Source organism: Colletes gigas, unplaced genomic scaffold (genome assembly GCF_013123115.1).
Source record: "Colletes gigas isolate AHSC1104 unplaced genomic scaffold, ASM1312311v1 Colletes_gigas_Sc00012, whole genome shotgun sequence".
In the NCBI taxonomy this organism is placed as follows: Eukaryota; Metazoa; Arthropoda; class Insecta; order Hymenoptera; family Colletidae; genus Colletes; species Colletes gigas.
Genome location: NW_025106641.1, coordinates 7,490,735 through 7,503,280, shown reverse-complemented (window position 1 = coordinate 7,503,280; position 12,546 = coordinate 7,490,735). Strand labels below are relative to the sequence as shown.

The window sequence follows — 12,546 nt, the reverse complement described above, 5'->3', positions numbered from 1 at the left end:
CCCGACCGCGGAGGTGGTGCGCGTTGTTTCTTCGGTTCTTACGACAGTGTCGAGAGGGGTTTTCCGGTTTCCGTCGTCGTCCGGGGTCATCCTCAACGGGAATGACGGCCGCCAGGAGCACGTGGTTAGTGAAACTATTATTTATCTCAACCCGTTACCACTCGATATCGCGAACGAAACAATTTTCACAGACTCGTTTAGGGACTTGTTGCTGGCGAACGCGTTCCACATTTTATTCCAACGAGCTCGTCCATTAATTGCTCGTAACGGAACAATTTGTATCGTTTCACGACGATGGTCTCGTCGAATCGCTCGATGTATCCCCCATTGAAGATTTCGGCTTCGATTTCTATGAGAGATCCGTTCGACAATCTATTAATGACGAAACTCGTAAAACCTCTAAAAATAACCGGTTGACGCATTTTTATCGTCCTCATTACGCCGCTTATCCGACTGTGTTACGCCATATACGCGGTGCACAATTGTGACATAATTTCGGAGCCGCGTTTGTCCGCATCATTCGCCGGTTCTTCGATCTCGTTCGATCGCTCTGCTTCGTCGAGACGCGTAGATCGGTACGTCGATAAGCGAAAGTGAATTCTTTCTTACGCGCCTGAATGTTTACATACTTCGAGGCAAAGTTTGTTCACCGTTTCATAATATTTGTTTGACTATTTACTTACTCGCGGTATTGTCTTATACAAATACGCTCATTAACATCCTCGCCATTCAAATTATATTATCAGCCTGGCGTTCTGTAAAGCAGAAATTTATGGCACCATCAAAAACTGTCTAGGGAACCTTTATACCTGTTTCCCAGCAATTATCTTTTCACTTGTTTATTCAATCATAAAGAGTCATTGTACAGTTATACTCCAAAAGCTTAATATTTACACAATTACTAGGATATTTGTTCCAGATGTAGAGTAATTATTGTCAAAATACATCAAAATTGTTCGTTAGTTATCTCGATTGAATAAGATCCGTTTTATAGAAATTTCAGACGTCATTTATACAAGGACAGCGTAATTTTCTGTCTAATAAAAAATTTACATTTACACACTCCATGGTTTAGAAAATTGATTATTATCCGCGAATTTAACGCGTGACTATTATCTCAAACGGTCCAACGAACCTCTGCATTGGACGGATCTGGATGTCAACAAATTAAAAGCAACGTTGCCTCCGGTTCCCAGAGAATAGATCCCGAGTTGAAAGCGCAAAGTAGGTTCACGTGTTTCCGTTGAAATTTAATTGAACGCGACGGGTCCAGTTTCCCCGGGACCGGCTCGTGTGAAAATTCCACCGAAAAATCCCTCCGGAGGCTTTCTGGGATTTTTACGATCCTCCTGACACACAATTCGCATATACGTCGAAGAGGGTAGACCCACTGGTGAGTTCCTCGAGACGCGCGGAGACCACGCAGAGACATGTGCGTGCCTCTCCCCCAAGCTGTTCGTCATTTGTCAAAACACCGTGGCGTTGCTCGCGTTGCGTCATGTGTCGACCGATTTTTCCTCTTTTTGCTAAACCGTAAAAAAGATCGTCGCCTTTAATCAACGATACGCCACGAACGGGACGCGATGGAGATAAAATCGTTGTTATTTTCCCTCTCGGTGCGTGAATCACTCGGTATTATATAGACGCGAGTTAGGAAATGTCGCCGGAAGTCCAGTGTTTGTTTCTTTTCTACGAATCGATGCTCCGGGGACGGGTGGACGAGTAGAAGTTCTATTTCTCCGAACCATCGTACGGTTCTCTTATTTTCCAGAAGAAAAATATGAAGCCTGATAACCGAGTATCCTGCGTTTGTAGCTTCAAATATTTGGTGCTCGAGAAAAACCTCGAAGGAAGCCATTTTTCAAGCTTCGACGGTCGACAATTTCTTTTTTTGAACACACTCGTACGAGATTGGAAAGTTCAATCGTTAATAAGAAACGCGTGATATTGTAAATCCCGAAAACTGGCTCGAAAATAACCTTTTCGAATAATCGTCGCGTAAATCGATTTCCGTCCGGGTACGATTATCGTGCTCGGAGCGTATTATCAAGACGTCCAGATGTAATTGAATGTGGGTAATATCTGGCCCTCGATAATAATCGTTTAATTGGTAGGTCGTAATTTCAGGAATGGGCCGAATAGAATCACGAGAACGCGATACGTTTTCGATCCGATTTACGGTTATAACAGTACTCCACCTGCGGTTTATAAAGGGTTATTGTAGCGAGCTTTCAGATACCATTCTCCTGGCCAGTCGGCTGGCAGGACAATGGCTTATGCTAATTCTTGCCTCTATGTAGATGTCGTCCTTCCGACTCTGTACACCGGCTACGCGTGTAATACGTCAGATTTAAAATTCAGACCGGGTCACGCTCGCGGCGAACACAAGATTAACCATCGAGCTTGCGGGAGGGAAATAAAAATTTTAAAGGAACTAGGAAAAGGGTGCGACACGAAACGCGATTAATTTCACGTGCCTTATCGTGCCAGAGGCTTGGACCCACTCGAGCCCGCCAGTGGTTGGTCCTTTGGTCCGCCGCCACGTTCAATAATTTATTAATTCATTATTAATTCCCTACCGTGGTTAGTCGTTCTTTTTTCAACAATGTCTTCCACGTTCTGGTGCTCAACTTCTTGCATACTCTTCACAATCATTTCGTTTCGTAATATTCCGGTGAGCTGTGTCCCATCTGTGCTCGGTCTCGACGTACGAGACCCACGTCGTAAACGAAACAAAAGGAAATCCTCGAGATGCTCGAATCGAAGAGAAAACCTCCGGATGGCCTTGCTCTCGATAGAAATCGTAATTAACACTCGTCTGGGAAGTCGTGAAAATATTCGACGAGCCATTTCTTCCATTTTCTTCTTTCCTCCCCGTTCCTGGCGAGTTTTGGCTCGATTCCAGATATGGAATTAAATTTTACATAATAGTTTCTAATCGCGTCGAGACGCTTGCGCAAAGCGGAACAACATTAGAGACCGAGAAAGGGAAGGTATTTTAGTAAAATTAGTTAAATTCTTTAGCAGTCGAAAAGTGTTTTAAATCCAAGATGTTACTCTGGAAGGACTTGTAAAATATTCGAAAAGCTTTATGTAAGATTCAACGCGGACGAGTGCAACGCGCCCAATGGATGCCTTTGGGAACCCCTTGATAACCTAAGCGATTCAAAGCCATTTAAAACGATTAGTCGAGGCCGCGTTTCCACCGTAAGAACCGTCTGTCAAGGCTAATCGCGCTTCAAAGCGGCGAAGATCCATCCTTCGTCTCCGTTCCTTACCGGATCTCCTGTGGACCGTTTCTCGAACGGTCCCTGTCGACTTCTGTTTCCGCGCGACAGGCGATACGAAGAACAGAGAGGGTTAGCGTACGTCGAAATAAATAACGTCGTCGTGTCGAGAAACAAATGGACGTCTGCGAATACGCGTCGACTCGGAATTCCCAAGTTGGGAAGAGCTCTCTCAAGTAACGGGCTCCGTACGTCACGGACAATCCCGTGTTCCGTGGGTTATTTTGGCTCTCCTTGGGGGGGAAAGCTCTGTTATTTCTGTTCCATAAGTTAATACGCAGCCAGCAGTCCTTGCGCAGATTCGTTCTGCCCGGCTGTGTACAGGTCCGGCGCTCGAGCCACCCCAATCCGCTACAAGTTACGGTAAAACTCCGATTTAGTCGACTAATTTGTCACCAAAACGTCCAAATATCCCTAAAATAACGTCTCCATCAACCTGAAAGCCTAACAAATTACTAATTGCATACTCTGAATAATTACAGTTCGAGAGATCGCCCCTGGTTGAAATTCAGATTAAAAATAGAGCGTGGATCTTATTTGCTAAACCTTGTTTGAAAAAATGGGATCCGAATTTGTCATTGCACGGTCTTTCTTGTTCGACGAGGAGAAATTACTGTTTCCCTGCACGTTGAACTTTACCACGGAGGAAAATGGTACCGAATATTGCATGGAAACGCTTTGATCTCGGGATCTAGAAAAATATGTTTGACTCCGATACCCGTTGCACGAACGAGATCCTTTTCTGTGGGCAATATTTGATCGCGACTGTTTATGAAAGTGGAGCGACACGATGTTTGCTTTGGGGGACATGTTTCTTAGGAAGAACGAAAGACAACTGTCTCGGTTTATTTCGAGAAGTTTGTGATACCCTTTTTTTCGTTTTTCGTATAAAAGTGCAGGGTGAATTTTTTCTAGAAAGAACCTCGAAGCTTTATTCTCTTTAACAGAATCTTCCTAGCGACTCTGCCTCCCATTTATTTCCATTAACTTATCTGTACGTATATTTCATAGTATAACTTATCTTTCTTAACTTATCTTTCCAATTAGTCTGTTACATCAGTTTCTAGTAATTACGCCTTATCTTACTTTTCCTGTTGCTAATATCTGTCATTCTATTTCTCTTGCAACTTTGTAATACCAGAGAGTATTCAAATTCTTATCGGTTTCTCTAGCCTTTAAGCGTAATAATCAACGATGCACTCGCAACAGAGGAGTTTGCCTAAACGATCGAGAACCGCTTTTAGAGGGTACGAGCATGAATTAATAAGAACCGCATGTTTCTTTGACGCAGCCGACTATTGTCCCTTTAGCAGTTTGCATTGCCCTTAATTGCCACCTATACTCTGCGTGCACGCGAAGCAAGCGTGAAGTATTCATTATCGTACTCCGTTTCGCCTGATAATAAGATCTCGTCGAAAGGATCATCATACTTTTTCACAACGTTCCTCGGAATAACATTAACGTGTTTGTATTGGGTCTTAAATTTGGTCGTGGGTTCGATTTAATCGAATTTCAGGGATAGGTCGAATGTAACGAGACTCGACGGGGGCGCAAGCGACAAAGAGAAGTCTCGTGAATTAAGTATCCCGCGCGTTTCGGGACTGTAGATCCGAACTTTCGTCGTTCACGAAACAACTCCAATATCTCTGGGGGCCGGGCGTAGCCCCGGGGTCTTCTTCCTGAATAATTCGGGAAGTCCAGGTCAACGGTCGACGCTAAACTTTCCGCGTGTATGCCAGTCCCAACGAGGCTTTTCCCCGAAGAAGAAAGGTCACTCGAAAAGGACATGCACGCCTTTAGTTTCTGGACTTTCCGACGCGACCTTTCCAAACGCGGGGGGAGGACCGTCGAACGACAGTAAACTCACGTCGTCTGGGGAAAACGGTATACCGTGACGCGTCGAGAGTCGAACCATAAAATATTCCCGGCTACAGCGGGATTCCTGCACCCTTGGATCGGGGATTTATTGGAGAGAGTTGTCGCAAAATTGACCTTGACCTAAAAAAAATCAAGGTCGTACGATGTTGATTGCATCGTTAGATATTTACGAGTGTTCTGACATAGAAAACGAGCCTCGATCGCGTTCAGTTTTCTAGATATCGTGGAAAGCCTATTGCAATCGCCTAAACGGGCGTAAAGTTGTGCACGCGCGTGTGTCAGGTTGCCAGCTGTCAGGCGGGCTTTGAACGAAGCGTAAAGAATATAGCAATAGGTAATTACATTAATTTAGTATTTATAACTGAATGTTTGCGAAACGAAAAGGTTGATCGAGCGTCGATAAATGGTAATTATTTTCATTCGACTTTTAAAATCCGACATGCAATCGCGAAACGCAAATTTTCCAGAGTGCCAACGTAACGTGCGCGAGGAAGTAAATCATCGCGGCGGGTTAATCGATGCATCGAGCTCCACTCGATGATCGAGACTCTCGAGTCGAGATGTTTGTCGACGAGCCGCCTCTCCCGGTTATCGTTTGCGTACGCAATTTTCAAAACGTGCGGGGAAATTAACTTCCCCGTACAAAATACACGAGCGTAGGCTGCAGTCGAAAGTTTGAAGGATTCGTTGCATTGTAAACACGGTACGCGGTAAAATTTCGACGTAGTTTTCGGGGTGCATCGAGAATCGATCATCGTGGTTAAAACGACGACGCACCGTACGACTTTTCCTTCCACGTGGAATTCGATTTCCACGCTCGGGGCACGGATACATAAAATATGGACGCGCGTACTTTTCCATTAAAAATAGATTGGTGGAAGTGTCCACCGGGAGATACGCGTTACTCTTCTACGTGGAATAATATCAGACGATGCATCCTCGAATTCTCGAAAGCAGCACCGGGCAGTCAATTCTTGTCAGTAGCAATACTCCGAGTACGATTCCATTATTTATGAACTCGATGGACGGAGCTCCATTATTTATAGAACTGGATTGATATGGGTTGTGGGAAAACGAGATGGTCGATGGTATTTTGGTGTGCCCTTGAACGTCTACGGAGACGTCTGCGCCATTAATCGCACGGATATATCAATTGCACATGAACTTGCGTGTCATGATTTCCACGTTTCCCCCTTTATCGCAGAACTCGAACGTCGTCCAACAATGACAAATACTTTCATCGCGAACAATCAGTCCACAGGATTTCAGACATCTCGGACGGAACCATTCTTGCTCGAATTTTTTAATAAATTAGGATTTGAACGCGAATTCTCGACAAAGTTTATGTCCTTGGTTATCTCTTTTAAATTCAAATCCCGTACAAATAACATTAATTTTTGTCTTGCACTGTACTATTGTCCCTTGATAGAATTTAATTACAGAGAATCGATAATCCGAACGAGCAAGCGTTAAATTTAATTTAATTATTAAACAGTTTCACGTTATGCTTGTAATTGGATGTTTCTACGTTCTCACGGTATACCGCGATTATTATAATTAGAGGCCGCTCGTGAATGCGCAGTACGTTTTTAAATATTCCAATTTAGACTTCATTAACAGGAAGAGGGTAGGGGAAACAATGTCGTAATAAAAAGTTGGAATCACAACTAACGAGTAATATCCTGTCCCCGATTCCTCCCAACAATGGCTCTTTCGATCGCTCTCGTCTGGTTCTTGTCCTCTCGCGAAGGGTTGCGAGCACCGTCGGGTTCCTTTTTTTCTTTTTTTTTTTATTCCCTTTCCTCCAACCTTCAAACCTTCCGTTCGATTTCGTGCGTTCCACGTCGCACAGGTCGTAGAACTGGCGCAACTGGTTCGTGTCTTTCGGAAGGAGGGGGTGTCGTCTGGATAAAGTTCCAGGCTGACTTCGCGCCTAAATATTTTGTCTGGTTTATATAGAAGCTGACGCGAAGCCGATAAGGTGGAGCAGAAAAGGGCGGTGAAGCGTTCTTTCTGTCTCGTTAGGTTTTCGTTCGGGAATTGCTAGAGAATCGAAAATATATAGACGCGATAACACGTTCGTGGACAAAAGTTCTCTTAAACTCATAGCTCGTACCCTGAACGCTGAAAATTATTAGCAAATAATTTTCGAATAGTTTTCGTGGGCAAACGATTCGACGGGGAATGATTTTTAAATAGCATCGTTGATTAATAATTTCTAACCCTCTCTTCAATGTCAAACCTGACGAGAGCCGGTAATTAATTCCTGGAAGTTTTGACCGGATGGTCGTTGCAACCAATTGAACTGTTCTTTATGGGTTACGAAGTCAATGCACTCGTGGAAGTGTATCGTTCGAGTCGACATATTGAATAAAATCGTTGCAACTTTTGCATTTATCGATTATTTACTTGCATTTCTATGGTTCGGTGAATAATACAAATGTAATACCTTTATTGAAGGAGAGATTCGCACGTAATTTCGATACATCGATCAAACCGTGTGCGCGTTTCGATTAATCGCAGCTAGCAAGGACTTCCCCTCCGTACACGCAGCAATAAGGACCCTTACCCTCTGTCCCTGCGTCCGTTTGTGAATTACAATCGTGTGCTCGATGGTCAGACCACAATCAATCTAAGGTCCCCACGGTGGCTGTGGAATGTCTCATCCAGCCCTTAGAGCGTCATAATCCACCCCTGATGTCAGCAATATCACAGAGACAGGAACAACAATAAGTAGAGAAACATACGACTCCGCGTTGCATCGTTTGATCGCGGTAATTACGAGGTGCTCATTCGAGGGAGCAAAAGGGGGTTCGATATGAGAGGGTTGAGAAAAGATATGATCACACCTTCCCCTAAAGCCTTCCGCGTGAGACCTTCGAGGGGGGAAAACAATGCGACGCGAAAGAAATCCGTCTCTGTAGCTTCCTCGAGTATTGTCCATTGTTGCTCCGAGGGCAAAGATTCCCAGCCTCGAACGAAACAAGGATTCGTTGTTTATTTCGCGAATAAAGTTTTCTCTCGGGCTTGGGGTATTTATAATAACAGTAACTAATTTTCATCGCCAGAAGGGTATACGTTTTTTAGCAATATTTCATATTTAATTAAACGGCGAAAAGGTTAGGAGGATACCTTCTCGGTTACAAACGGACAATATACAAGCGGAGTATGGCGATGAACGTCGGAGAAGGAGCGGTTTTAGTTGTTCGTTCCTCGTTTATCGAGGGACCCAGGGTTCTACCGATCCGCAACGAACGGCCAGATGACCATGGAGAATTGCACTTCGCGGCGTGTTCCACTGACGGGAAGCAAAAAATTCATGGTGCGTTGCCGGCCACCGTGGCACAGGGAGGTTTACGATCGCTTCTGATGCTCGCCGCCGTTGTTGCATTAAATATGATTCACGTGGCGGCTGACCGCGATCCGTAGTGGCGAGGCAGACAGTTTGTCTGTAGCTCGTGCGCGTCTGCGATGCCGATCCCATCGCAATTAGATATCTAGATAGAGAATTACGTCTCATACTTCGACGCGACTCGGAGCTGATCGGGAAAAATCAGGGAATAGATCGTGAAAATCCTGAAACATCCCATTTCGAAGTTGAAGATTATTATTATGTTTGACACACTTACTATTATTTAACCAGCCATCTGTGTTACCATTTCCCATTTAAATTATAATTTTAGCGGAAACTAAAATATATTCCGGAATTTTTGTAGGTCAAAATGAAATAAAACAAACAAGCTCTGAAAATAGGTCGCCAGAGCTGACTGGTTAAACAATACAGACTTCCGTCACTGTCTTCATTGTGTGCCCCCACCAATGTCCACCATAATAGATTTTCAATTAGCGTCCACCGTTACCATATCAGGAACTACATCGTTTAGAGGACATTTTCTACAAATGTGATTTCCATCGAACGACTTGACCCGTCTTGATCGGGTGTTCGATCATCTCGTGTTTGCTAATTTCGTTGTGGACGTCGCGACGCCGTGTATCGTGCGCCTATCGGTACGGAATTTCTCCGGGGTCGCATCTCCGGAGTCGAGGGGGTGGCTCCTGAACTCAGCAACCTGTTGCTCCGTAGCAGAGTTCTTCTCGGTTCCCCCTTCGAACGGAGCGACGGAGGACGTACGAGGGGTCTCGCTCGTCCCACCAGCCCCGGTTTTGTTCTCCTTCCAACTCTTAGGGTTCTTTCTTTCGCCACGACGTTTCGTTCCTCGTCTTTTTCCCTCTTTCCAGGAACGATGGAACGCCCTTCGTCTGCGTCGCGTCCACGATCATGTTCTCCTGGTAGCACGGAGGCCTGACACGTCGCACTCTGTTGCTCCGTTCGCTCGCGGCGTCCTCGTCGCACCGTCGTCGACGCCTATGCAGCTTTCTCGACCGATCCTCACCGCTCGTCCCTGGCGATGCTTCTCTGTCGCCCGCCGCCGCGCTTTTCTCGTCTCTTGGCGGCGCGCGCGGACGAGTTTCCTCCTTCTCGGTTCCTCGCCCACTTTCCTCGTTCTTCTTGCGACGCGTGTGCCCGCGGCACCGACGTTCCAGCGTCGCGGCGTCCGCCGCCACACCACTTTCTCGGCCGGCCGTCTGCCTCCTCCACCGACTACTGATGCCTTGATCCGACGCTCCCGCTCGTAGAAGAGCGCGGTCCGCGTCGTTGCTCTTTTCCTTACAGCTATAGGGAATTCGGGGACGAGCACCGCTGACCCAGAAAACCGTTTGCAAATTTTAGACGCTTCCGCGGTCGTTGACGCTCGATCGTCGACCATCGACGCCGAGAAACCAGCGCTCCGCGTCCGCGGAACAATGGCGTCCGAAACGGGACCAAACGCCCAATTTTGGGCAGCGGTACGATTTTGATCTAGTCTAACCCATAATCGACAAGTTTCGTTATTAAGTCTAGTACGTACGTACATTAAATTCAATAAATGTTCTCAGTCGTAAGGTATTCGTGAAGCAGAGATCTGACGGGCGATTAAAATTCTGCGCACGAAAATTTGGAGCGACCACTTCCAGAAGCCAAGTCAATGATTTATTTCGTACGCGTCAATCTCGTAATCAATTTATTATAAGTTAATCGATTCGCGTTCACCTTTAAAAGCATGTAACCCGTTACAACATAACGTTGGGAACAGGTGGCCGCGTAATTCTTCGATCGAAATTGCGATACGCCGAACGGGAACTGGTTTCGCTCGGTTTTTCCTATTTACGCCAGGTATACCTGTACTTATCAATTAAAACACACGATGCATGGCGTTTTATGACACTGTGACACGTTATTTGCTCTCTCCTAATGACCGGAAATATAAAAACGTAATTACCCTTCACTTTATATTCCACTCGCATGTTTGCTACCCGTAAAGTATCAAATATCTTTATTTGCTCAAATAGTACGACACGAACGAGACGCGCTTATTTAATAATTTCTCGAATTCTGTGACGGGAAGTTAAGTTTGAAGTCGAACCGAAATATTGTTCAATTAAGTTTGACGAAAATATTTCTATCTACGAAAAATGTATGTTTAGGCGAGCAGGGTCGAGTTTCACGGGCGAAACTGCGCAAATGCCAGAGCCCATTGTCTCGAACCGTTTTTCTCGCGCCCGCTGTACGTGTCCTGTCAGTCATAACTGTCGCTCAAAAATTATTATCGTCGCCGGACAACGAATCGAGTCGGGCGTTTCGAGCGTCGAGATGCGTCCGCGTGACGGATAACGAGCGCGGAGCGCGCCGAAATGCGCTCTTCCTTTTTCGCGTATTTCTTCTTTTTTTTTTCTGTTTTATTTTATTTTATCGTCGCGAACCAGACCGCTCGCACGAGACGACTAATAACAGAGCAGACAGTTCGGAGCGATTTGCGGCACAGGCGATGGTCTTCTCGTTTTGCGGTCGAAAAACCACAGGACGACCAACGCCTGGACCGTACTCGGGCCCTTCCACTCCCCCGAAACAAATTTCGCCGTCTTTGGTAATTATTTTTTCGGAACCGAGCCTCGAAAACGAATTTCCGTGAATCAACGGGACGCAATTACTCCCCCCGAGTCGTCGTACGATAATCGGTTAGGTTACAGAACAGAGAGTGGGGAAAATGTAATTGAATCGGAAGGTTGTAAAACGAGACAACTCGTTAACGCGTAAATATACGAAATAATCAGATTGGAAATTTTTCTTTTCAAATGAAATTGATATTCGAATTAATTAATTTAGTCTTCGACCGGTAGAGTACAATTTTGTTCGTAGACCCCTTGGGCTTATCTGCGAAATTAATGAGTATGTCACTCTTCCTAGCCTCCGAAAATAAAGAAAAGTATCACTCGCGAGATTGAAATATCGCGGTTCATGAATATTAAAACAGAATTAAGTAATCCGACGGATAGAGATCGGATGTTATTAAATAAATATAACGTTGATCGAGAGTGAGAGGTGGAAGAGGCAGCGTGTCAAAAATGATTTTCGCGAAACAGTAAGGCAGCGACCGAGTTTATGGGTGTATTAATGGTACGCGTCGTTCTCTTGAAGCCCCGACACTCATTACGCGGAACTTCCGGTGCATAGATCGCAATTGCTGCCGCGGCGCAGACTCTTACGTTGTAAGATGAGAACGCACCAGACTGGAACTTTCATCCGCGAGCATGGTACGGTTCTCTTCGAGCATCGAACCAAATTGTTTTCGCTCGACGGGGCTCGTGCAATGTGGCGATTTAGCCGAACATCGTTCAATTATTTTTTTTCTACCACCCAGCAGTCGTCTTATTAAAAAACGGAAGAGGAATTCGCGGTCTTTTCATCGAACACCTTCCTGCCTCGATGCTGCGATTTTTTGTGCTTTAATCTTCCAGACTCGTTTGTCTTTATCCCATCAACTGTTTTCTAATTTATCTTTATGGCGGGATAAGAATCGTCCTGGGATCGATCGACTAGAGCAGACTGTAATTTCACCGCCATCCTACCTTTTCGATTTAATTAACTCGATCCCGAAATAGCAGAATTTCACGTTCCTTTCATGTCTCGGTGAACTCAATATCGCCGAAAGAGTCTAATTCAATTATTGTTCTTGATACAGTCGTGGCTTTAAGTTTGTTTATTTTTGACATTAGACCCGGAATAACCGACGATGACGCAAGGAGTTTCTATTATTGGAAACCGTGGCCATATTTGTATCGTATCGATACAAGGATAGGATATCTCGGGTCTACGATTTGGGAACATGTTACGAAGAAGTCGATCTTCGTGCGTTGGAACGTGACAATCAATTCCACGGGACAATATTGAACGATAAACGAGATCGTATTTGTGGAAGTGAAGGACGTCTACGGTTTGAAAAACGATTTATCCCCCTTCGCGATCGAGATATTCATCCTCGAGAGAGTAAAGGCGATGATC

At 45.1% G+C, this 12,546-nt stretch overlaps 1 protein-coding gene across 3 annotated transcripts in view; it reads left to right on the top strand.

Annotated features, from left to right (window-relative positions):
- LOC122399225 (papilin) overlaps positions 1-12,546 on the top strand; it is a 114,653-nt gene continuing 102,107 nt past the window's right edge. For all 3 annotated transcript variants that reach the window (XM_043399749.1, XM_043399750.1, XM_043399748.1), the window contains exon 1: positions 1-124. In XM_043399749.1, coding sequence (XP_043255684.1) covers positions 102-124 — 23 coding nt within the window. In that variant the 5' untranslated portion in view covers positions 1-101. The remainder of the gene's footprint in view (positions 125-12,546) is intronic.